Source organism: Chiloscyllium punctatum, chromosome 19, assembly GCF_047496795.1.
Source record: "Chiloscyllium punctatum isolate Juve2018m chromosome 19, sChiPun1.3, whole genome shotgun sequence".
Classification (NCBI taxonomy): domain Eukaryota; kingdom Metazoa; phylum Chordata; class Chondrichthyes; order Orectolobiformes; family Hemiscylliidae; genus Chiloscyllium; species Chiloscyllium punctatum.
Genome location: NC_092757.1, coordinates 88,921,002 through 88,948,625, shown reverse-complemented (window position 1 = coordinate 88,948,625; position 27,624 = coordinate 88,921,002). Strand labels below are relative to the sequence as shown.

The 27,624-nt window shown below is 39.2% G+C and overlaps 1 protein-coding gene across 2 annotated transcripts in view; it reads right to left on the bottom strand.

Annotated features, from left to right (window-relative positions):
* cltcb (clathrin, heavy chain b (Hc)) overlaps positions 1-27,624 on the bottom strand; it is a 62,724-nt gene that overhangs the window by 25,826 nt on the left and 9,274 nt on the right. For both annotated transcript variants that reach the window (XM_072590016.1, XM_072590017.1), the window contains exons 3-15: positions 18,103-18,310; positions 15,019-15,287; positions 14,430-14,591; positions 12,701-12,814; positions 10,705-10,878; positions 8,210-8,407; positions 7,611-7,811; positions 6,168-6,320; positions 4,647-4,769; positions 3,539-3,676; positions 2,247-2,411; positions 1,893-2,073; positions 672-835 (exon numbers count right to left, since the gene is read on the bottom strand). In XM_072590016.1, coding sequence (XP_072446117.1) covers positions 672-835; positions 1,893-2,073; positions 2,247-2,411; positions 3,539-3,676; positions 4,647-4,769; positions 6,168-6,320; positions 7,611-7,811; positions 8,210-8,407; positions 10,705-10,878; positions 12,701-12,814; positions 14,430-14,591; positions 15,019-15,287; positions 18,103-18,310 — 2,250 coding nt within the window. The remainder of the gene's footprint in view (positions 1-671; positions 836-1,892; positions 2,074-2,246; positions 2,412-3,538; positions 3,677-4,646; positions 4,770-6,167; positions 6,321-7,610; positions 7,812-8,209; positions 8,408-10,704; positions 10,879-12,700; positions 12,815-14,429; positions 14,592-15,018; positions 15,288-18,102; positions 18,311-27,624) is intronic.

The window sequence follows — 27,624 nt, the reverse complement described above, 5'->3', positions numbered from 1 at the left end:
GAAACTGGGTCTGAAATAAAGTGGTTTATGGGTCTGTTGACCAGTCAACAGAAGCTAGTTTCACTAGACTGCTTAGTCATTAAACCAGTTAAATTCAAGCCACAAATGTACTAGTTACTTTAAAAAATTGTATTTGATCACATTTCACTGGTTTTGAATGCATATCAGTAAAACCAATTTACACTACAGGAGGAGTGTAGCTAATGTAATTATGGCTAGCTCCAAGTTCAGGATGGGATTCAACCTCTGGTTAAGAGGGAACTGCTTCCAGTCAGGTATTCTTAGAGAACTTCTCACTTATGTATTGCTGTTTTAGAGAACTAAACTAAGTCTTGCCTGACCAAGCTGGGTTCAGCAAGAATATGCAAGCTGGTTGGTTTGGCAACAAAATTGGAAATGAGAAACTTGGTCCTGAACTTAGTCTTAGGCAATTCCTTTGCTATAAAAATCGTACTGCCAACACAACATTACAAGTCATTTATTGACTAAAGTGCAAAAAAAGCTTTACAATCTAAAGGAAATTTGAAACATTACTTTTTAAAGGCAAGCCACAATTCCAGTTTTACTCTGCAGTACACACAGAATTGCAAAATTTCTCATTTACTAAACTGAGTTACTTAAGTATATCCAGTGTATGCCCAAACCAAAAAACCAGGACAAATTGTTTTTACCTTAAGGAAGTTCTTCACACGTTCTGGATCATAGCAATTGCTCTCCCGACAAATTCGTTCCACTTCTTTGATCTGTCCAGTTTTACAAGCAGCCTGAATGTACTTGAAATGGACTTCTGGATCTTGACTGAAATTTACAATGGAGCCCAAAAAATAGAATAGGCCTTACAAATAAAGCAAAGTAGATGTCAGATAAGCAGGGAAATCTTGTCCAAAAAAGGTAGCTAGAAGTTTTGTTTGCTGTGACTTGGCCCACAAAGTATTTCAACTGCAAGATTCATTTCTATATACAGAGTTCCCACAACTTAATACTAAAGCGATGTTCTGTTGAAAGTTTTAGCCAGGTCAGACTATTAGTGGTCTTTATTTTTAAAAGGAGGCAATCCCATAATGACTCCCAATTAAGCAACCAGGTTCAAGGTTAGAAACAGACAATTACAAAATTATAAACAAGCCATTGCCTTTTCCACTTGTTCCAAATGCAATCTCTAGGCTGCACTGACTAGATGCCATGGCTGTTTAGTTAATTGCAGTTAGTTATAGGAAATTGAGATTAAATCAAGAATGCCCAGAGAAATTCACAAAAGCAGGCCACAGTAAACAAATTGAGAAGTTTGCATACAGGGTTCCAAAAAATTTAAAATGAGAGATTACTAAATTATTTGGTAGCTGAGAAAAAAGGATAGAGGGACAGGTCAAGTACAGTACTAACAGGGGAATAAGGTTGAAGATTTCAAAAAGATGGTATAGAACAAGCACTATGCAGTTTAAAAAAGAAATTAGATAAAGTCAATTTAGGTCAAAAACAAAAAACAATGGTTGCATGAACTTACAGCAAGAGAGTTTGACAACACTAGAAGGTTAAGAGGACAGGACTGGGCACTTTTGTCCCAGTAATGACTGGGACTTTGAATGCTGGAAAAAAGGTGTTAAGTGTATGAAGTAATGTGAACCAAGTTGACATAGCAATCTTAGTTTCCACTGCAAGTTGAAACAAGCACTGTTCCCTCAAAGGAACTCTTACATCTAGATAATTGTGCAAGCACTGCCACTGATTCATGGACTTGGTACAAAGACAAGTCAACTTTGTGCATTTAAATCTATACAAGAGGAAATTTGAGTGATGAAAGCTTAGCTTGTGTAATCCCCTTTCTACCATCTGAAATAAAGTTATCCATAGCTTTAAAAACTCCTTCAATTTATTAAAAGTTAAACATCTACCTTCAAAACTCTTGAAAGATTCAAACAATTCAATCAGCTGCTGTGTACCAAGTTGTTCATGGTATTTGGAAGCTACTTGCACACAAATCTGCAGATTCTGACGGATATTAGCAGACAGCATGGCACGTAGACATTCAACAGAATCTTCAACAGACAGGGAGCCGAAGTAATTGACAAGCCACTATAGGAAGGAAAAATGCAGTCGTTTCAGTTACAATTGGGGAAAAATTAGCTTCAACTGCTAAATATTCTGATCAAGCTATGTTAAGCTCAATTTTAGTTTTAAACTAGGCCTCCAAGTTGGATCAAATTTTAATCCTAAAATCTGAGATTAGACCATAACCATTTACTGACCTCTGGATTTAGCAGATGGGTGTGCACCACAGCACGCTTAATATCATACAGGTCTGTATAATGTTCTAGGGCTCTTTGTAGTAGTCCAGCTTTTTCACAGAGCTGAGCAATGTGCGCACGATCATAGTGAGTGAACATCTGGTTACCAAGAATAGCATCTGCAACCTGAAAACAAAGTAATAGTATTTAAGTCTAATATTCTGGGGAACCTCATTGGAAAGAGGGACTGAGTGAAGAGGGAGCACTAATTAAAACCTTCATCTATTGGGAAAAAAAAAACAGCTTTGCTGATGCAAAGCCAACATGCAAAACAAACTTGAGTGGAGGCAATCTGTAGGATCAGGGCACCCATGACTTAAAAATCAGTGACAAGGGAGGGAGAATGCTCAGAGCATATTAGGTAGATGCACCAATTCAGGAGGTGCAAACGCTGGAAACCAGATTCTGGATTAGTGGCGCTGGAAGAGCACAGCAGTTCAGGCAGCATCCAAGGAGCTTCAAAATTGATGTTTTGGGCAAAAGCCCTTCATCAGGAATAAAGGCAGTTCAGTCAGTCAAGAACCTAACTACTTGATATTAAGCTGTACATTGGTTGTCCAATTCATTTTTCCAAAGTGGTTAAGGTGCACATCATTCATGCAGCCACTAGGGGACTGAAATGTTAACAAGTTTATTACTGCAGTAACAGCTGCAAGATGAAACTAGTCATTAACTGGCAGGATTCTACCCAAATTTGTTCCCATAAAAATCAAAGCTGGATTTCACGTGACCTTGAAGTCTCACTGGAATAGATTAGTGATGTAGCAAGCAATTACAAGTCTTTAATACAGTGTGCAAGACAGACCCAAACATATACTCCAAGTTTGCTCTCACCCCTCCACATTTCACCTTAATGTGGTGCATTTCTTTTTAAAAAGCTTACTGTTCAAAACCATGATATGTACTAATTCTTTTTAGATTTAACCTATTTTTGTTGGCAACCTGTTTGGAAATGTCATTACAAATCTCTGGAGCAGGTGGAACTTTAACCCAGGCCTCTGGTTCAAGGCAGGGACACTACCTCCACCAAAAGAGTTACTTCTGACTAAAGTTCCATGTTGTGATAAAATAGTCACTGAATTTTATTGGCTTTTGTTACAGAGGTCAAACCATAGAAGTCAGCTAAACCAATTCCATGAAGCATATTTAGACATTGCCAGAGCTCAGTGCAATATTCAAATCTTGAATGCTCTGGGTAGAAGAGTAACTGTCTTTGTAAAGTACAGTGAAATAGTTAATGGAAAGATATATACTTGAGGTGCATGCATGAGATTCATTTCCAGGAGGCGAGTCTGCAATGGTCCTTCTGATGGACGGTTATTCTTGAGGGCATCCAGCAAAAAGGAAGTGCACTGTTGGATCAGGTTGTATTCCATGAACACATCAACAATCTGCAACAATAACCAATAGCAAGTTGAATTAAATATTTTCAAATGTTCGATACGTGATTGGAGTAAGTTTCATACAGTTGAAAGTTCAAGAGGACAATTTCAAGTTGCAGCAAGACAGTGGGATCAGAAGGTTACACCTTGAGGCAATAAGATACTTATCTTGCAAAGACTACTTGACAAACCATTTCTGGCAATGTGCCAAAAACTTCCTGAAGTTGGGGCTGAATGCTTTAAAAGCAAACTTTTGGCACAACTATTCATGTATACATGATTACCATAGGTTATTAAACCAAGACAAACTCATCCCACTACAAGTTCCCATTCAGCTCAGACACCCACTTCCACTTTCCGTTTCCTTTTATAAAAGGACTGATCTGTTGCCCACATCCACAAATGAGCAAATTCCAAGTCAGAACAAATTGCAAATATTTAAATACAAGTTGAAAAAACAACATATTGACATATACAGCTTCTATGTGAGACACTCAGACATTCCAGGGTTACAAGCTTTTCCAGGAGATATCACTAAATACCCTCTATAGTAATCAAATTAGATAAAATGGATCAAATCTGTAGCCTCCTGACCAAAAAAGGTCCACTTAAGAATAGTATTATCTCCATATCACAAATGGAAATTCAGCAATGGCAAGTACCTGCAAAGCCATGAGATCACTCAAGAACATTCTAAATCTTATACACTGAAGGCCATAGAGCCTGTAGTATAGGTTGGGTAATTAGACCTAAAGTTTTATTAGAAAGCCATCAACCCAGAGCCCTTCATTACAGGCACACTTCATGCACGTTCAATGCAATGCAATTTCTCCAGGAAATGGAGAAAAGTGAATTTAAAGAAGCTGGGGCAATGTGAATTTAGTTCAGAAACAAGGGTTTCACCTTTGCAAAGCCATTCAAAGTTGCAGCAAGTGGACAAAAAGTTTGTAGGAAAAATGTCTTAAGCAAAAAAGTTCACCTGAGTGATATCTGCAAGAGGTTCTTCATCCTGAACCAACATCTGAGCAAATTGAAGTCCTTGATCAGGGCCGACCCTCATTACATTCCTCAGCAGAAATATCCAATCAGGGGAGTAACCAACCTGAATAGAGATCATATAGGAGATTATAAAAAATCCAAGCATGCAATGTCATCTAGCTACATAATTTCAGCTGGTTTGCACCACATTTCTCCATTTTTGGAGAAGTTTACAGCAAGATTAAGTGACTGAAACAAAGTCACTAAGCAGGATCACAACCCAAAAGCACCATTTTAAAATGTGGACAAGTAAGAAATAGCAAGAATGGACCACTTGGCCCATTCTGATTACATCAGGTATGAACAGACTTTCTGCACTTGGTGGCATTCTTGATAGTCATTAAGAGTGTGACTGCCCCCAAAAGCCAGAAAGAATTTGAAAGATGGTGTGGAACACAAGTGTTAATCTTGATAAGCTATTATTTACCTACCATAAGTGGACCTCTTGTAATTACATTGGATCATACCAGATGGTTGCATATTGAAACATTTGCGAATGTTACAGGACTGCGGCTTGCAAGGTTTAATGTTTATCTATTTAATTGTTCCAACCTAAAGTAATTCAGGTTGCAATTAGTTTTTGCTCATCAGTGCAAAGGTCTCAGCTATTTAAAAATGTCATCTAAGGGGGCAATGAGATGTTTAAGGTTCCTGGTAGTAGTAGAGTCCAATTGGATATGGGCAAACCCTGGCAAATGGTGTCAAAGTAATGGGACATTTATTTATAATTAAAATGTCACTTAGACAGTAATGGTGTGCAGATGCATTGGAAGATCATGGAGTCATTTTAAAAAGTTAACATTTTAGGTATGGCAAGACAACAAGTAGCATTTCTGCCTTATCCCAAGGGATCAGAATACAAGTTCAAACAGTCTTGCTGAGCTCCAGATCCTGTAACAGAAGAACCAGTCTCCTTTTGTAAAGGGAGATGGATTGATCTTCAGGGCAAGGGAATGCAATATTCCAAAATTAGTAATGACAAGATGAAAGAAAGATAATCTCATTTGAATACAATGAGATAAGGTAGAGGCAGTTTGCCCTGATTTCAAGGATCTAAACCAGATGTGTCAAAATGAAGGGTTGGAGTAGAACATTTAAGGGTTCAGGTTTCTTACCAAATAGAAGGTATGTAGATATTTAAGCTAATCACACAGTCAAGGCAAAGATTTGTCACAAGGAAAGGTTCAGGTCATTGGATAAGATCAGGGAGGCTAGTCATGATCCTAGAGGGAAACAGTGCAGGTTGTTACAGCCCATTCTCGGCTTTGTGCTTCCAAGAAAGCCTTGTGCACAGCTACAATTAGGGATTTTGTAAAGCTTGGAACTTAAGTTTCCATTAAGTTGATCAGTTAGATTCAGGACAGCACTCTTGTTCTAAGTCTTACAGAATGAAAAGTTTAACAAGTTCTATATTTGATTAGTTTTGAATATTAAAAGTATGGACTAATGTTAGAACACTTACTTTCTTTGCATATAGCACAATCTTCTGAAACTGACCGGTTTCTGCAAAACACTGGATCACTTTGTTGGGGACATTTGCCCTCAGGTAGACACTCAATGCCAGTGTGGGATCCACAGACTTCACAATATCACCAAGCTCCTCAGAGCACTCCAGCTATAGGAACATCAATTGAGCCCATTACAAAAGTAACAAGTTCAAATTTTAGTTTACTATAAGATAGTTCTGTACCACTAAAAATTATACAGGCACATGAGAACTGGAAACAGTGTTAACACCTTTTCCTCCATTGCTACCTGTTCCTGTGGAAGCTTGTGATGTTCAAATTAGTTTTAATATGGTGTCTAAAGCCTGGCTAACCCATTAAATATTTGGTGCCAATGAAAATGAGATCAATTGAGCACAATGCATTAGCTTGAGTTATGGTCTACATGCAAATTGCAGATTTGCTACAGATGAGTTAAGGCACGAGTTCACAAATCTAAATACTGTAGTGCAGGGAAGAATGGATGCCTAGAGTTGAACAGATTGTGAAAGTGAAGACAAATGCAACAGATTAATACAGCCTTCCATATTTGGAAGGACTGCCAAACAACTTAAAGGACTGCTGGCTGCAGTAGATGACATTTTAAAAATGGACACTTTAGATATGATGCAAATTGGGCCAGTGAATACTTTTAGTCACCACAGCAATCTTACCTCCAAGATTTATCCGCCTGTTGCTATCCTACTTGTCTTCCCTAGCCCCACCCACTTTCTCAACCCCCCTCCCTCAGTCCTGCTTGAAATGTTGATTCTCCTGCTCCATTAGTGCGGTTTGACTTGCTGCACTGTTTACAGCTCCACATTGGTGGTCAACTGACATTCTAGTATCTGCAGTCCTCACTATCTCCAGGTTCAGAGGCTGCTAGTAATACTTTAGACAACATTATGTATTTAAGTGGAGACTTTAATTTAGACAGACTTCCTTTGAAGTGCATGAAAACAGTTATTGGCATGAGCCAAGTTGGTTTAAATTTAATCTTTCTGGTAAAGTCAAACCTTGTCTGACCCTAAAGTATTACAGACCATAAGGCTTCAGCCTTAGAGAGAAGCTGGAAAATAGGACAAGGAATTTGCAGCATTAGTGGATTGAGGGGTTGGCAATGCCAGGATTGACTCAAGTTTGAGTGAAGGGGTATTTAAAGTTCCATCTTTGTATGGGATTGCTCTCAAGTCACAGGTTAAGTCAGGAACTCATTTGGATGAGAACACACTAGCACTTGTTTCCCCACACTGAAAATCCAAAGTTACACAGTAGTAGAGATAACAGTTCACTTATTTTTGCCAAGACCAATGCTGCAAGCATAAGCAGGCTAATATTTTAAATCCTAAAGTAGCAAGCTTTAGTGCTTCATTGTACAAAGCAAGAGCACCTGGAATGAACAGAAGTGGAAATTCAGTTACCTTATCTTCTTTTAGCCACTTCTCAAGCAACTGCTTACGCCCCTGCTGTAACACTGGCCTACATAACTCCAAAGACTCAAATTTGTTCAGCTGTCCTTGATCAAGCAGTATTCCAAAGTACTGAAGCAAAGGGGATGTCTGTCCTGGCTGAGCAGTTACACTCTGAAAACGACGAATAGTGTCTGGAGTGCGCAAAATACCCTGGTTTAGAAAAAAAGACAGATTAAAATTAATATGCACAAACTTGAAAGCAAGCCAAAATTCCGTGATGAAGCTTCCAGTTGGCAAGTGTCCCCTTGTCCAAAAGGGATTTCAGATATCACATCCTAAATCAAAGAAACAAGGTTCGGATGGCAAGCAAAAAACAAGCCATAGGTTCAATATACTGTCCTGATTTAATACTAAGCTATTAACTGTCAGATTTTGTAGCCACCTTCTGTATTAATACTTGCATGTTTTAGGCAGATAGCACAATTTAAAAGAGCTGCAACATCTTTAAGCCCACCTGGGTTGTTACAGCCAATATCTAATGAACCTTTGTCCCAATTCAGGATACATTTATCTTGTCAACTCAATTTTAGACTACACTAATACATTACCTTTGGTGCATTTGCAGCTATTTTTGCTGCCTCTGAATAGTTTCCCTGAGCAAAGAGAGTATTGAACTTGCGAGCAAAGAGCTCTTCTGCCCCAGCTAGATTATTGCGCACAGCCATGCGCAGTGCAAGGTCTGGGTTCTGCAACACATTGGTGATATAAGGGATGATGTTTTCTTCCTCAACACAGACAGATAATACCTGAAATAACAGGAGGAGTCAAACATTAGCTTGAGAATGCATTTAACAATTCAACTAGACATTTTCATGGAACATTAGGCAACCTTTGTCAGAAACTATAGCATGACTGAATTACTGTTAGTACCATGACAAACATTAATTCAAACACAGTTTTGCTTAGGCATCAATGTCTTTCCATAGAAATGAAAGTTGGCTGATAGAACAGTTCTTGTATCTGTAAAATTTATTACTTGTTTATGCCCAGGGGATGCTGCTGTGCCCTTAACTGCAGTATCACTTCCTTAGCAAGTTCCCAGCTCACTTGTGTTATGTCTTTATGTCTAACTGTTATGCTACAAAGGCTCAAACATTCAATATTCATTAATTCAGAATAGGCAGTCCTTGTATATGGATTAAGATCAATATTGATCAATATTGATCTAACATATCCACACAAGTCATACATTCCCTTGTTGGTAGAAAACAGGTTTACTGCATCAGTGCTCAATCAAGAATTCTAATCCTCAACTACACAAATAGGAATAGAGTCATTAGAGCAAATAACTTCTAGGACCACAACAATATGACTAATTCAGGCTGCCACATCAACAACCCATCTCTAGTTTCTTCTGAAGGGTCAGGCCCATGCACAGTAGTAACTGCCTAAGCTGGAAGATACTGACATACCAGTGTGGCAACCTGAGCAACTGTACTGCTTGGAGGTAAAATTGTAAGGGACACTGAAAGGATGCAGAAGAGTTTGATTATTCCAGGGATTGAAAATTCTAGCTATAGTCTTCTGTTGGAAAAGTGGAGGTTGCTGTCCCTGGGATAGATAAAATTTTAGAATCTTTCAACACAAATTTAAAGAGAACTTTTATATGATAAAAGGACTTAGTACAGATTGAAAAGTTGCAAGATGCAAGCACTTTCTAATGTTACCTGGGAATGCAAATCAAGAGCAAAACGAATTAGGATTTGCACTGACTGGATTGGAAAGCAAGCACAGATTCAGTGGGCCAACTGTGTGCTGTAAGCTTGCTGCCATTTACACTAAACCTTGTAACAGTTGGTTCACTAAACACCAACTTAACTGTCAAGTTGAGTGAAAAGAATTCTGGCCTACATACTGGTTTGGTGTTGAAATAAGCGAGGTTAGCCTACCCACAGTAGTTTATGCTGACAACTATTTGATCAAGACTGGGTCAGGTTATGGGTCAATAATGCAAGCTGACAGCCATTGTACAGCTTTTAGTTTGAGAATCACTTGTGATGAAGTGACTTGGCCCATGAGTCTCCATAGATTTTATAGCTCGTTAAAATAGATAGAAGGATCAGACTGGAAACAACTGCATTATGCAGAATTTTTTACAAAAAATTATAACTGAAGTTCAAGATCATAGTAAATACTAAAAGGTCAACATAAACTGAAGCTTTTATTCTGACCCAAAAATAGGGTCATTTGAACTGACAAACAGCACCTCAGGTAAAGACATTCCAGGTTTTAGTTAAAATGAAAGTTAAATTGACATGCAATTTGTTCTACTGGTAACCAGAACAGTCTGTTTATAGCATTAGATCTGGCTTTACATTACCACAAAGGAAAATGGCTGATCAAGAATGCTGTGCCAGATGTCTTAGGAACAAAAAGGATATATTGGATGTCTCAAACAGAAGACTTAGTCCAGATGTTGGAAGAATTCACAACCGGAGTAGTTCAACTGATACTAGATAGGGAGATGTTTAAAATTTCATTGATTCTGAAGCAAACTTCAAATTAAGTCTACATGTGCTGACCTGTTGTTTGGGATCAGGTGATGCATAGAGTTGGAGAGCAGAGGCAGATCTGGAAAAATGTTGAAAGAGAAGAGGAACAATAGAAGTGGGTAAAGAGCTGGAATTGTAAAATATTTAAGTTGAATTGGTCAGTTGCAAATAGGCCTGTCTAGATTAATGGCTGTGGCCAAGAATATTAAAAATTATGGCATGACAAGGCCTTGCCACCTAATTGGAAGTAGTTACTGTCTTGGATGTGCCAGGAACTAGCAGCAGGGGGCCATAGCCAAATGTCGCTTACACAAGTTCATGGATATACAAAGGGGCAGCACATACATACTGTTGAGGTGTAGCGCAAGTCTCAAGACCAGGCATTGAATCCACTTTAAGCATGAGTACTTAAGATGCAGACTTAAGAATAAATGACATTGAAATCACTAGAAGCTTTTGCAGGTTAAATGTTGGATACAATTTTAAAAGCATTTATAATTCAGACATGCAAAAGCTACCAACATTTGCAGCCAAACCAAATGCCTCCATACCTGACCCTTTCTATTCACTCCAATTATTCCAGATGTAGCATCATGTCCTGCTGTAACAAAGATGGTCTCTCCACTGATTCTGTTCATGTAGATGCAGGTGCCGGTCTCCAAGTCATATAGATGGATGTATCCATATTTGGTGATCAGGAAAACAACATCATGCTTTGCACTTATCTTTAAGGGAAAGAAGTTTAATACTTTGTAATGTCTTAAATGGTATGCAATGTTCAGTTAATACACATTTGAGCCAGACTAGCCTCAGTTCAGTTGAGTTTTCACAGATCACTTAACTGGCTTATCACAGTATTTGAAGTATCCTATCAAGGGATCAATTACATCTGTTACTTAAGTTTAAGCATTGGGTAATTAAAATCCATTTGTGCCAAGGATAATCCTGCATAGAAGGACTTCAAATCTCAACTAAAGATTTTAAACAAAAACTTCTAGTGTTTGGTAGAAGTTAACAGGAGCATTCAAGTTATTAGGTTATAGTTATGTTGACAGCTATTAGCCTCATGGCATAGCCGGTTCTGTATTTGCCTGCATGGCGCATGAAGACTTGAGTTGAAGATACCTTTGGGATATTTGTAGCTGCCACTCCAAAGACCTGCCTGCTTTAAACCAAGCTGGAACCTAGATTTTGATCAGCATGCTGGCTACTACAAAGTTTCTCATCACAGCAACCAGGTCAAACAGTTTTGTCATCTAAGTTTAGATTTACTTCAAATGGCACCTGGACCAAAGTGCAATTCAGTGATCAATGACATTTCACACTTCCACTTTCTAGCATGGAGAAGCTACTCATTAGCTTTTATGTATGTTAAAAAACAGGAAGACTGAGGAGGAAGTCAAGTCAGTGGAGGAGCAAAATTGACTGGTTGAACTATTTCTACAAAGACTGCAACTGACTGAACTGTTGACTTAAATGAAGTGAGGCACAGGCATGTAACAGCATTCCACTTTTACACAAAAAAAAAAACACTAAAGAGAAGGTTAGTTCAATCTGATGATCTGTCACAAACTCCCTTCACCCATTAATTTGCATATACTTTTTGGACTTTGAGATTGGAGCTTGTGAAGGGTGATGAGATGACAAGCTTAGGGAACAAGTTTTAACCTTGCAGAGAAACATCAGGGTAGTGAAACTATGCATAAGTATTCAAACCTAGAAAGTTTCTCTAGGAATGTGAAACCATGCAGTTATATAGCACTTGATCAAGTTTCTCAAGAGCAGATCTAATGAAGTGCTTTACATGCAAGTTATTGTTGAAAAATACCAAGTACTAGCCAGTTGTGTACAGGATTCCACAACATGACAATAACCACAGTCTGTTCTGGAGATAGTTAGATTCATAAATATTAGATCAAAGAAAATACCCCCCCTTCAAGGAACTAATTGATCTTTAACATCTACCCAAGCAGGTGATGGGAATCATTTGTAGAAACCAGCACCTCAACAATAAGTACTCTCTCAGCACTGCACAAAGATATACTACTGATTTATACTTAGACCTGAAGTCAGTGAACCCAGAATTGGATGCCTCAGACAAGGGTGCTCTCCATCCTACAAGTTTCTAACCAGCCACTCCTACACAACCTTGAATTTCAAAAAGAGGTCAGATTGGTGGGCTGAAAGCCATTACTGTAATTTTGCTATCTTTTAGGATAGCCACAGTACAATATGCCAGACTGTTCATACAGGTTAAATGGGGCATGCAAATTAAACCTCATTTATCTGGCAAACATCCATGGCCATGGAGCTTCACTGAGACAATGCTGATGCCAGCTGCCAATGTACAGGTAGTTGCATATCAAGTCTACTTGAGCCAGCCAAGTTGTGTAGGAGCATAGCACTCAATCTTTGCTTATAGAAAGTGATCCAAACTGCATGCAGGAGTGTCATGGCCTTGAATCATTAGTGTAAACCATTGCATCATATCCTATATTGATTCTAGATTCTTCAAATCAGTATTTTTATTGCACATGTTCAAGTTACCTGCATTGCAACAGGAAAGTCATTTTGTGCCTCTGGTGGGAAGAAGACATCTACTGCTTTTTTGGCAAAGGGCTGGTTTCCTGTAGGGGGAGTACCCACCTCAATAATGTGAAGCTGTAAAGAATTAACATGCACATAGTTGTGAAAGTGATCTATTTAATATGAATGTTGTACAGTGTTTTAATATTTAAAACTGCAAAACTAAAAACTTATACCAGTGGTATGTAGAACAATTCAGCTAGAGATCAACTAGTCAAGCCAAAAGGTTACAATAACACACCATGAACCTACAGCACAAGTTATATAGAGTCAGATGTACAGCATGGAAAAGACCCTTCAGTCCAACATGTCTATGCCAACCAGATATCCCAACCCAATCTAGTCCCACCTGCCAGCACCTGGCCCATACTCCTCCCTATTCATATACCCATCCAAATGCCTGCAATTGTACCAGCCTCTACCACATCCTCTGGCAACTCATTCCATACACATACAACTTTGCATAAAAACATCACCCCTTCGGTCTCATCTTTCCCCTCACCCTAAACCTATGCCCTCTAGTTCGGGACTTCCCAACCCCAGGGAAAAGACTTTGCTGATTTATCCTAGCCATGCCCCTCAATTTTGTAACCTCTAAGGTCACCCCTCAGCCTCTGGCACTCCAGAGAAAAACAGCCCCAGCCTGTTCAGGCTCTCCCTGTAGCTCAGATCTTCCAACCCTGGCAACATCCTTGTAAATCTTGTGAAACTTGAAAGGGTTCAGAACATCTTTCTGATAGGAAAGAGACCAGAATGGCACACAATATTCCAACAGTGGCCTAACCAGTCATGCACAGCCACAACATGACCTCCCAACTCCTGTACTCAATACTCTGACCAGTCAAGAAAAGCATACCAAACACCTTCACTATTCTACCGACCTGCGACTCCACTTTCAAGGAGCTATGAACCTGCACCTCAAGGTCTCTGTTCAGCAACACCCCCTAGGACCTTACCATTAAGTGTAAGTCCTGCTAAGATTTGCTTTCCCAAAATGCAGCACCTTGCATTCTTCTAAATTTAACTCCATCTGCCACTTCTCAGCCCATTGACCCATCTGCTCCAGATCCTGTTGTAATCTGAGGTAATTTGCTGTCATTACATCTCCAATTTTGGTGTCATCTGCAAATTTACTAATTGTACCTCATATGCTCACATCCAAATCATTTAAGTAAGTGACAAATTAAAGAGCCCAACACCAATCCTTGTTATTTCAACTCCATTTACAGCTTAGGCCTGAAATTGTTTCAGAAAAAGCAACTGTATGCCACTCCATACTCCAACTTTATTCAAACAGTTCATTCCAACTCATGAGTAGCTGTGCATTGAACAGGCTAGACAGTGAACATAAATATTGCCACTCATCTCCAACGGATTTCTGGAGCTGGGAGAAGTTACCATCCATGGGCCCTCACTTTTGCTTTAATCAGTGCAGCTGTGGGCCAAAGTAGTCAGTCACTTTCACTAGCAAGTATCAGAAACCAAATTCAAATACCTAAACAGAAAGTATCTTAATAGATCAATAGCATGACAAATGCTGCTAATATCCCAAGCTGGAGATCAGGAAATTGAATGGTAAGCTAGCATATATGCATTTGGAGACAGCTTTCACCAAAAAGCTCAGTCATGAAAACATTTGCCCATCAACTTTGGGGCCAGTACTACCCTCTATATGCAATTGTAAGCTTACCTTCCCTCCTGCTTGCCCTCTGACTGCAAAACAGAATAATGTTGACTCTTCTGCATTGCCTTCCATCTTGAATTGCGCAAAGGCTGCTGCATGACCTTCAATTGGCTGAGATACCTTTCTGTCCAATGAGTAAAGCTGCATTGCTCCAACCACACGATTTTGCTGTTGAAAAATTCAAAAGTTAAATGTTTACAAAGTCCCTACAAATGCCTGTCATTTGCAGACATGGTTTAAGTCCATACATAGTCATTGGACACATGCCTTAGTTACCACAAGTACATTTAATTTCAATAAAAACAGCTTATGGGCCTGCAATTTAAGTATTTTAGCTATTTCTCAAATAGCTGGAAACAGAAGACCAGCTGTTCAACGTTTATAGAATGTTTTATAGAAACATCCTGGTAGGAGCTGGTTGCCAGAGTTGACTGTTGCTTATGCCATCAGCTCTGAGGCATTGATTGTAACAATTGCTGACAGCACTGGAGTATGCATAATGCAATTTAAGTGAATATCATTTACCACATCCCAAAACAGGCTTACTGGCAAAGCCTTTAGTACAAATGAGAAAAACATCTAGTGAATGCCATACCTGGGCAGAGATGCCAATGAGCAGTAACCATTTCTGCTTAGCATCAGTGCGGTAATTGATGATCTGGCAGCCTGCTAGACTAGAGTGTCTATCAAAAACTTTCATTGGCTGAGACTCTCCCTCCATGCTCCAGTGATACACTGCAGAGTCTGTTACCAAGGCAATTGTATTGAGAGAGATCCACTTCCAGAAAGTGACATCATCCACCATAGTGTGAGCCTTCATCTTACTTTTCATTTCTATATTAAATATTTGCAGTGTTTTTCCAGCTGTAAAAAAGTTAATTTGAAAGATTAAGTCAAAACAGATATTGCTTAAAAACTAGTTTGCCATATCCTTTTCCCTTCGATGTTTACTGGCCTATTGACAGTTAATTTTAAGATTAAAAAGGCATTAATGATTCCTTAAAAAGGCAAACTGAGAAGTTAAACAGATCTGATGACCTACACAATTAAACCAGGACATTCTTGGAAGCATTTTTCTTACTGGACTGGCCATGGTTATTAAATTTTTGTTGGCATTAGCTTTTTGATCAAGGATCCTTAAGCTCATAACTCAAGTTATCCATTTGACCCCAAGTGCATAAAGACACCAAGGGGTATGCAGTACTGGTCTACAGTTAATGCTTTGTAAAAAGCTAACCTTTTACAAAACTGCATTACATGTGAATGGCTGCAGGTCTGAACCAGAAACATTTGTATGCAGAGCACACAGCACTAAGGATGGGAACATCTTTAACTAGCACTCAATTCTCCCCACAAAAGCTGAGAGAATTAGTCAAAGATTGTACAATTTCCATATCATTCATCTGATGTTTGGATAGTATGAAATTGCTAACTTCTGGAGATGAGGGGCATCCCTAAACAGGGATCAAAAGAGCATGAATGACACCACCACATTCCACCTGACAATAAATGGAACACAAGGTGAAAAGCTCCTAGATGTAAAGTTAAGTACAATTCCAAAAGGACTAACTGCTTTGTGCCTTGTTCCCATCCCAAGTGTCCAGTTATACACAACACTACATAGCAATAAAGACAAAATTCCAGCTCATGGCTCTGGTCCAGTTCATAAACTAAATGCTACATTCTTGCCTGAAAATTTAGACAGTTCATGATTTTAGATCAATTAATGGATGTCAGCTCAAATTTAAGATACTTATCCTAACAAGATCAGATGCTACTTACTTGCTAGCCCCTTTAAGCTCTAAGCCAGAAATCTTTATATTAGGTAACATTTCGTACTCACCTACTCAAGTCAGCAAAAGCAGCTTTAAAATGGACTCAATTCTAACCTCTCTATTGTGGGGAAATGCTCAGCATTTAAACTTTGCTGCAAAAAAGTTGTACAAGCAAAACAGGCTTGTCAGTTTTACCTATGATTAACTGTTCATTAAACTTGAATGTTTCTGAAATATCAAGCAAGCTGGTCTTAAAACCCAAAAAGCAATATACTTTATAAACTGGACCAGGAGAGTCTATATTTAAAAGTAACTCACCATCTGCTTATACACAAAGAAAGCAGTAAAGAAATGCAAAGTTATTGGATCAGTAAAACAAATTCTAGATAATGACAAGCAAGCTTAAGGTTAACCTTTGGTAGCCCATGTTTAGATTTAAATCCCCACTTCTAGAAAAAAGTTGCAAGGCATTTCATTAACACGAGAGGAGACTGCAGCTTTTAAGAAAGTCCACATTTAAAAAGAGAACATTGAAATCTTCCAGGAAGCTCGTGAAATGGCATCAACAAAGTTTTTGAAAAAAGGTCTGGAATTAAATTATTTTGAATTAAATTCAGAAAGTGTATTGTCTAGTTGGGCTTTGAATTTGTTAAGAGGAAGTGTTTTCCCCCTTGTTTTTCCCAAAATAAAGCCCAAGGTTAGGGGCTGTCAAGGTAGTCAAAATCTGCTTCAAATGCAACAGAATACAAGGAAGCTACAGAAAATCTCCTATGGCAGATTTTGACTGGGCTTTGGAAATCCCATTAAGTTTCCAGAATCTCCAAGGCAATACAGCACTTATAGGCCACAAGACAAAAAAGTGATCTTAATGTGTGATCAATTTCTGCAATGAGGATGGTTCTGCATACTTCCCTGTTTATTTTTCCATTGCACAAGTGCATATTGCATTGAATGGAATTAGTGACACAGCTGGCCAAGAACACAACTTAGTTAGGTGTGATCTATACTCAAGTGTTTACATACACAGAACCAAAAAAAGGAGCATTGTTTGAAACCTGGATGTTCAGAAACTCAAGCCAAGTTTAACAAGCTATGGCACTTCTCAAATTTGTCAAAGTTTGACTTTACACCAAGGACAATTCTAAACTACACAACTGTTCACAATCATTCAGAAACAGAATTACCTAAAGTTTTTCAGGATGTCACTGCTCAAGGCAGTTGATATTGTACTCATCTCAATCCAAAGACAAAACAGGTTAGGAATGTATCATGCTCAAGACTGCAATTACTGAAGTCTTTCAAATGTCCCAGATCCAGATTAAAGTACTCAAGCAGTACAATAAGTGGAAGATGGCTACACTGAAAGAATTCTTATACTGACCAGATGAAGGGATGGGATTCAAAGTCAGAATCCACACTTTGTTCATATTGAACAGTGCAGAGGAATGCAAGTCTTATTTATTCACTCAACTATCAGGTTCAAATACACATTAACTAGCATCAATCACTTCACCTAGAATTGAACATTAAGCTACTAAAAACTTAATATTCTAAATCCAACCTTTTTTGAACATTGGAGTAATGTTTGTACAAATTAGTTTGAATACATCAGCTAAACTGGAAGTTTAGATAATTGCTACTGGAATAATCTTTGCTTAATGTGCACCTAAAACTACTGAGTTAAGGTAGACTTGCATCATGGTCATGAGTTCATACACCCATGTGAAGAACCCATACAGGTTATTTCTAGTCCAACAAGGCTAGTATAGGCCCAAGTTACCCAAAATCTAAAACTGAAGATCAAAAGAAAATCCAAAACAATACACTGCCTTGTAAAAAACCCAGTACTAAAAACCAGTCACCTGCTTGTTTTTAGTGTTTTAACCATTAAAATACATGCTTACCTTTTAATGCAATAACCTTGCTGGCTGGGTTCATAATAGCACTGTCAGCAGAGATTGGACGGCGAATAGGATTGTTTGGTTCATTCATATCAATTATGACTACTTGAGCTTGCTCACCAACTTTCTCCCGAATGCAGATGAATTTATCAGACTCCATAGTAAGGGTGCTGAATCCAATGTTTGCAGGATTGATGCCCAGATTTTGGAGCTAGAGGGAAAAAAGTTAGTGCATCAATGCCAGTCAAGCTCCAGCAAAAACTGGATTCTATAGTTCAAGCTGCACTTAAACTTATTTTCCTGTGTAAAAATCTAATACAAGCCTTAAAAAGGTGTAGATGCAGAACTGAAAGATACATTACATATACTCCAATTGTTTGACAATTGGTTCTACTGAACTAATGCTGGAAAGTTGAAATACTGGTCAGTTGCCTGGAAATAAATTCTGAGGGAGGGATTGGATTTCAAGAGGCCATATATACAAGTTTATGTACAAAATCTGAACCTAAAGATAATGCCCAGTCAGAAGTTAAGTGATCTGCAGTAATATTTAATATAGGAAAGTGAACTGAAGCTAGCTGCTTACAAGCCTAGGTCAACTACAAAAGCATTCTTTTGCCATGACATAACCAAGTATTTCTCAGTTATCCAAGCGCAACTAAGAAATTTGAATTGGCTCCAAGTACAATTCAGTGCAACTGTGACCTGAACACAAGGAAAAAGGAGACAAAAATGTTATTTCAACTAAAAAAGTTAAGGAAATTCCAGTAGCATTCTTGTTGGCAATAATTCACATTAAAGTACACCTCAAAAAAGAGAGAAACTTGCAGAGGTTCATCCTGCAGACAACAGGTGACATATACCTTTGTACAATCTAAAGTGATACAGAAATTGCAAGCTACAATTGAGAGCTGCATGATCAAATGAGTGAAACAGACTTGCTTTATTCTAACCAAAGCTGACAGACTAGAGTCAAAGTTTACTCAAATTCAGGCTGTACCAGGTGTCAATCTATTCCATTGCAGGAACAAGTGATTAGTTCAAAGTAAATTGAACCTGCACAAGTCTAGAAATTTAAGGATAGCTGGGATTGCAGGTATTAAGAACTTGTAGCACCAGGCTCATCTGCAATTGGGACATTTAAGCCATTTTAATACAGCATTTTAAAGCCATCAGATATTAATAGTTCTAAAATCAAATACATATGCCATTAGATACTGAAAAACTCTTGAAAATTCCTTGCACAATCAAGCCCACTTATGCTTACTGAAGATATTAAACATGGCTACCACATTGGTGCAAAAACCAGGTGTGCAAGAGAAGTTAGATGGGCAACATGTGGCTCAGTGGTTAGCACTACTGCCTCAGCACCAGGGACTGTGCTTGGTTCCAGCTTTGGGTGTCTAGAGTTTGTACAGTTTCCTCCTACAATCCAAAGATGTGCAGGTTGGTGAATTGGCATGCTAAATTGCCCAGAATGTTCAGGAATGTGTCGGTTAAGTACATCACTACTTTGCACTTACTCCTGACTGAAGGGGGGAGATAAAGAAATGGGTCTGGGGAGGACTTTGGGCCAAGCAGCCTGTTCCCACACTGTAGGGATTCTTTGATTTTGATGGAGCAAGGCAAACTTTGTAATTGTGTTTCACATTTATTGCTACAGACAGCTATCTAAATCAATGGGAGAGCAGGTACTACATTATTCATGGTCAGTGATACAGAAACATTATATTGGACATTCAAGAGTCAGTCATGCTCTCAGCTATAAGAGAAAAACACTATCCTGCTTGCTGCACAAATGCAAGCTGTGTTTACCAGTTTGATGCAGTCACAAGATTCTCTTGCAAAGGCATCCTTGAAGGACAAGCATCATACTGTTCATGCCATCTGTCTACATTATCCAAGGATTTTACAGACTTTTGTACATTTCATTCCAGTTCATTTAGAGATGCTAAACAAACTTTCCATTGGAGCTTGCTTAGCAAGTCACTGTACTATTACAAGTACAATGAAAACATTTGAACCCTTGGAGAATGGTCAATGGGCAAAAACCTCAGATTGAGATTAATGAATACTAAACAGATTCAACACATCCCAATGTATATCCACTCCAGCCAGAGTCTGAAAGACAGCTAGGAGTAAGCAAGCTGCTTATGCTTCACTGTTTCCCTGGTCATGGATGTAGGGGTATGGTGGGTTACGCTTCGGCGGGGTGGTGTGGACTTGTTGGGCCGAAGGGCCTGTTTCCACACTAAGTAATCTAATCTAATCTGCAATGTGCTGTCAGAGGTGGCAACCTTACAGTACTTAAGAAAAAAAGGGGTAGTTTTTTTTATTGCAGTGCAAGACTATTGATTTGCTGAAACAACATATGTTCACTGCCATTTGCCTGCAATGTCCATGCTTTCTTTATACTTTTAATGATAGCCCATCTTGCAAATGCTGCTAAGCCCCATTGCAAAGATGAGTCCTTAACCTAGACAACTGAGCTATGTAGAAAGATGGCCAGTGTGGATAATGAAGCAACAGCATTAAGAAAAAGGCCAGGTTCTGGAGTGTCTATTGAGTGCTGTGATATTTTACTAAGTGTTTAGAACATTTAACAGTACAGGCCACCTATGTTGTGCTGACCTTTTATCTTACATTAAAGGTCAGACTAACCCATCAGCCATGCATAATGTTAAAAGATTAAATCAGAAATTGAATGTGCAATATTACAAGGGTTGAACTGCAGAGTTAACATTGAAAGATGTGGGATGACAGGAATTCAAATGACACCCACTCCAATTAAAAACAAAACAAGTCATTTATTACTAAGCCCCCTATTAAAATAAACTTTCAATCTCTTCCATTCAGAAGTGCTTTTTAGCCATCCTGAATCTAGGTATGTCACACTTGCATTGTCCTTGGGAATCACTTATGCAAACTATTCACTGACTCAATTCCCAGGATTAGGCATTACTTTATCAGGATGATCTCATTGTCCTGGCATTGGTGTACATGTGACTGAGGGAAGTTACTGGGGGTTGCTCAAGTAGCATGTGACTAGAGTATCTGTAAGCATTGCAGACAGACCTATATGAAGGGATGTGTTCTTATTTCAGGACTTCACTTTGACCACTTCACATGCCTGACCCTCCCTTGAGGGGTCACCTAGCCTGTACAAGCTCAAGTAAACTAAATTGTTCACAAAGGTTGTTGTGAATTGCATCCCATTTATGAAACCTTGGGAAAGAACCCAACACTGCCTATTGAAGAGTTGTTAAAAATGTCTGACTTTACAATGGTTGGCAGTACATGCCACACACCCACTGATGAGCCTACCTCTGACATCTCTCAAACCTTCCTCCAATCACCTTGTGTACAACCTGTGATATAGAGATTTCCACTCTGGGAAAATATCTCTGGCTATCCACTATGCCGCTCACCATCTTGTACACCTCTATCAAGTCAATGCTCATCCTTCTTTGCTCCCATGAGAAAATCCCTTGCTCCTTCAACCTCTTCATAAGACATTACCAGGATGATGCCTGGACTAAAGGCAGAGTGTTAAGACTTTGAGAACTAGCCACAAAAGGACATTACAATCTCACTAGTATCCTCACATACAGATGAGGAAGGACAGCACTTCAACTAGGACAACACATTCCTCCTAGGATGAGCCAAAGACATGCACAAAAATTCCGAGAAGTCAGTCATTCCAACCAGAACTCCAGAGTTAGACCCCCATCTACCACCCCCTTAGAAAAAAGGAACTGTGAAGTTACTTCACAGAAAATGGCATCAACCCAAAGAAACCCAAACAAATAGAAAGCAGGAATTTTCAGCATTGCTTCACCCAAGGCCCACTGAGGATGTTACCTAGTAGGGTAATGAAATGAACCTTCCAGCTATACAAGCAAACCTACATCCAAAGCATCCTGGTAAGTCTCCTCTGCATCCTCTAGAGCTTCCACGTCCTTCAATGAAACTAGAACGGACCACAATATTAGTGTATGGTCTAACCAGGACATAAGAGCAGTAGCATAGCCCCTCAGCTTTTCAACACAATCCCTGCTAATGAAAGCCAACATACCATATACCTTAAAGTTGTCACCAAAGTTGGTAAGGTTAAGTGATCTATGGACAAGAACCCCAAGATACCACTGCCAAGAACCTGCCTTTAACCCCATCTTCTACATTCAAATTTGACCTTCAAAATTTAATCACTATTTTTCCAGGTTGAATTCTGAAAAGTTAAATCTTAAGGGATATTCAGCAAGTTAACCATTTGCCATGCAGAAAGGACTTTCAGTTGCAGAGTTTACCATGTAGAGGAGAATTATGCAATTCTAGAGACTAAAAAGTCACTTTCACTACATTTCAAAGTTGCACAGAACATTGAATGTTTATCAACAAATATGGTTGTAGGAAAGTTACTATATGACTGCATTTTAAGTATAAATTCTGAGGCACTCAAGACTGGTGCCTGATTACAAGTTAAAATGGAACTAGATTACTGACATGGAAAATTTACATTTATCCAGATGCCTGGCTTCTCATTTCTACTCGGTAAGATTTACACATTAGATTGTTAATTTGACAGGAGTATTGCCCACTGGCCAAGGTCACATCTGATGCATGCTTACTGCGAAAGTGACAAATTCGATTTGTTACTTCTGGCTTGGGGATCCTTCAGTCAAAATCCAACCAGGATTCCTATTGAAGGGATCAAAAACCAAACCATCTGTGCTAACTGCCAGCCTATTGGCTCAACAGGATAAAACCAGCTAAGTATTGGAAGTTTGCCTATGTTTAGACCCATAGCCCAGTATATGTGACCTTCAAGTGGGCAGAATTAGTAAGATGAAGGATCTTTGTGTCGAGTCAAAACAAAGTGAAGAACTATTACAAACAGCAAAGTGCACAATAACCTCAACCTTAATGCAATATTAAAATTGCTGCCTGTTCTTAGTTGAATACAAAGAATTTGTCCTTTTCCACATAATTCAGCTATTTTAGCCTGTGTGGCATTGTATTATGAGGAAAGTTAAGGATCATTCAACTTGTCAAATATCTAGAAGTGCATGTGGGGTGGGATCACCTTAGAAAAATGTTAGGCCTATGTTTCCCCAATTGCTTAATTAATGCAAAAAAAAGTGCAAGTTGCCCCCTACAAAGGGTGCTTGTGCACTGCTATTCTGTAGCAGAGACAGGAGGCACATGTTAAAGTTCATCTGCTCCAGGTGTGTAACAACCAGTTGACTGAAAACAATGTAGAACCCTAGAGTTACCATGGAGGAAGAGTGTAGCAGCTAGTACACAAACTAAACCTGCGTTGCGCTCAGGTTGAGAGAGAGAGTGCAAAGCATTGACCAAAGAACTTACCGGTACCTAGAATTAAAAATCAAAATGGGAAACCTAGCCATTTCAATAATATCATCCAGAGAATTCATAACTTGTTTGTAAAGTTCCAAAGTCAAACCATTTAGCTGATCCATCCAGAAGGGATGAACAGAATTTAAGATTTCTAAACCCAAAAAAGATTTCAGCAACATTTCTCCTTCAGAATAGCCAAAAATCAGTGGAAATTGAACCATTTCCATTAAATGTCTGCACTAAGTGTTACAGAATTGTACAGCACAACTGTACACAATTATGGCTATGACGATCAACTAAATAGCTACACAAAAGCTGTAGATTTGTTATTTTCCCCATTTACCCCAAGGCATAAAGTTAAAATTCTAGCATGGTAGCTTAGAGGAATAGTATATTAAGTGAGGGATTCATAACATGTTTGAATAGGTCATGTTCCTATGCTTACACAGATTTACAAGTGTTAACACTTGCATAATTTGGCTTGCTTTGTGTTAAAAAGACAATCTAGGAATAGTTCTTGCTGACTGGCCAGCATTTCTTGCTTGACCCTAGTTGCCATTAAGGTATGGACAGCTACTATAAACTACAGTCCACTACTACAGATTAACCCCCAATACCAGCAGGAAATTCCAGGACAGTAAAGTGATACATTAGTCAGTGGCTTGCAGGGAAATTTGCATGTAGTATACTATGTATCTACTGTCCATCATCCCAGTGCCAAAGGAAAATCATGTAGTGTGCCCCAGTGACTACTGCCCAGTGGCTCTGACCTCAGTATTCAAGGTCAGTCATGACTAATCAACGACCAAATTGCCTAGATCCTTTACACAATTTGTTCTGACAACAGGCCTGAAGATGCCACCTCCACAGACAACTAGGATATGTACATCTGGCCCTTTAATACAAACTGTATTCAATACCATAGTTTCAAACAAACAAACTCCTAATGTGCAGTGTCAACTCCTTTTAACTGAATCCTCTACCTCCTGATCCATAGACTGCAATTACTAAGTGCCACTGCCACAATGGTTGCAAGACTGCATACTGTCTATTTACTCAGAAGATTGTATCTCAGCACAAGACGATACAGGGAAGATTGAGTGCTTAGCAGCATGATGCCTATAGAAACTAAAAAAGGAACTGGTCTTTGACTTCAGGAAGTGGAGTGGAGGCCATACACCTGTCTGCAATGTTAGAGAGTCAGAGATAAATGTACAGCATAGAAACAGACCCTTCAATCCAACTCATCCATACCAGATATCCAATCTAATCCCACTTGTGAACACTTCACCCATCTTCCTCAAAACCCTTCTTATTCATATACCCATCCAGATACTTTTTTTAAAGGTTGCAATTGTATCAGGCTCCACCATTTCCTCTGGCAGCTCATTCTATATACACATCCTCAAGTTATCCCTCAGGTCCCTTTTAAAGACTCTTTCCCTCACCCTAAACTTATGCCCTTTTGTTCTGGACTCCCCAGCTCAGAACAATGACATTTACCCTATCCATGCCCCTCATGGTTTTAAACAGAGGCTATGGAGTGATCTTGCAACACTAGGGAAACAGCCCCAGCCTATTTGACCTCTTCCCTATAGCTCAAATCCAACCCTGGCACCATCCTTGTAAATCTTTGCTGAGCCCCTTCAAGTTTCATAACACCCTTCTAACAAAGGAGACAACTGCATGCAATATTCCAAAAGTGGCCTAACCAACATCCTGTACAGGTGCAACAGAAACTCAACTCCTGTACTCAAAGCTCTAATAAATGTTAGTATATCAAATGCCTTCACTATATCTACCTGCAACTATGTTGAGAGCTATGAAGTTGCACTGCAAATTCTGTGCAGCAACACTCCCCAGGACCTTACCATTAAGGTGTACAAGCCCTGCTAAGATTTGCTTTTCCAAAAAAATGCAGCACCTCATTTATCCAGATTAAACTACATCTGCCACTCAGCCCACTGAAGGATCAATCTAAATCCAATTTTAACTGAAGATAATCTTTGCTCCCCACTACACTTCCAATTTTGGTATCTGCAAACTTATATTCACGAATCATTTATATAAACAAGTGGATCCATCACTAATCCTAGTGGCACTCTGGTCACAGGCTTCCAGTCTGAAAAACCACCCTGTCTACCTTAAAGTCCGTTCTGTATCCAAATGACTAGTCTGCTCTGTATTCCATGAGATCTAGTCTTGCTAACCATCTCCCATGGGAACCTTGTCAACAATGAGGTTGATACAGATTAGGTCTCATGATCTGCCCTCAATCTTGTTACTTCTTCAAAGAAAGTCAAGCTTGAGACATTATGTCCCACAAAGCCATGCTGACTACCCCAATCAGTCCTTGTCTTTCTAAAGAAATTAAATTAGTCCCTCAGGATTCCCTCAACTTGCCCACCACCAACATCAGGCTCACCAGTCTATAGTTTACTGGCTTTTCCTTATGACTTAAGGTATGGCACCACATTATCCAGCCTCCAGTCTTCTGGCACCTCACTTGCGACTATGATACAATTATTTCTGCAAAGGGCCCAGCAATCATGGGAAGCAGAGTTCAGGGTACACTGGAATGAGGTCCTGGGGATTTATCCACCTTCTTGCATTTCAAGACATCCAGCACTTCCTCTAATATGGAGATTGTTTTTAAAAACACAATGTCACCATCCATTCTCTATCTTCCATGGTAAACAGATGCAAAAAGGTCACCTTGCTGATCTTTGAAGGGCCCCATTCTCTCCCTACTTACCCCTTTTGTCCTTCATTTATGGAATCCCTTTGGATTCTGCTTAATCCTATTTGCCAAAACCCATTCCCCCTTTCTGCCTTGATTTCCTGCTTAATTATACTCCTGTCTTTATACCAAGATCAGCTTGATTTCTACCTATACCCAACATAGGTTTTCTTCAAGGAAGCAGCCTCAATTTCTAGTTATCCAGCATTCCTATACCTACAGTCTCACCCTCCATCTTAACATTAAGATGGACCCTTTCCAGCCATTCCTTTACCTGTAAACATCTGCCACCTAACTTTTGAAAGCTTTGCCTAGTACTAACTAAATTGTTCTTCCAATTCAGATCCAGTCTATCCTTTCTTACTATCTACTTTAAGACTCCCTCAAAGAGTTTGCACATTCCCAGTGTCTATGTGGGTTTCCTCCCACATTCCAAATATGTGCAGGGCAGGTGAATTGGCCATGCTAAAAGAGTTGCCTAGTGTTGGGCACATTAGTCAAAGGGAAATGAGTTTGGGTGGTTACTCTTTGGGTCAGTGTGGACTTGTTGAGCCAAAGGGCCCGTTTCCACACTGGGGAATCTTGTCTTAAAGCAAGTTTACCAAGTCAGTTGTAACTGATATCAGTTTCAGTAGCATAGCTAAGACATGAATAAAATGGTTCATGACAGCAATACTGCCCTTTAGGCAGAAGACCTGGATTTAAAACCCCACCTAGTCCAAAAGTGGAATAACATCTGACCAGGTGATTAAGTATTAACAGTTGAGATGGAGCTTCTCAATAAGGGTTGGGTGTAACTGGAGATAAAGAGAGTTAATTCACACTGTCTTACAGGAAATTGTATTTTGAGGCTAGGGTGGGATGTCTGTTCCACAGATGGGAATGTAAAATCCTTGCATTCTATCTCCTGGCACAGCCATTTCTATTTATTCAAATGCCAGTTTACACTCATCTATTTACTTTATCCTCTTCAGAAATCAGTTGGAATTGACTACTTGCTGTAGTCAAAACTATTCACAACAGATTTGGCCATTAAGGGTGATTTACATATTTCTGGAGATGATCAGGTCACTGCACTGTCTTGACTGGCATGTGCCCAAGGGCTTGGCTGGGAGGGGGCTCACGTGGGCACTACTGAGTGAAGATGGTCTTGGAAAGGACTGTTCCATTGTTCAGAGGAATCTGAACACTGCAGGCCCTGCAAAGGATATTTTAAAGGTTCCTCCAGAATGTTTGTACTGTGTTTAATAAAAAACTTGGTTGTTCAGAAGTTGGTGTGTTGCAATTGCATAAAGTATTAAGGATCGGAGGAAAAACCTCAAACTAGAGGAAGTGGTGGCATATCTTGTTAAATTACAAGCACTCAAAATGCAGGGTAAAATAAGTGGGCAAGCAGTCAGATCAGTGATAAAAAAATCCTTCATTAC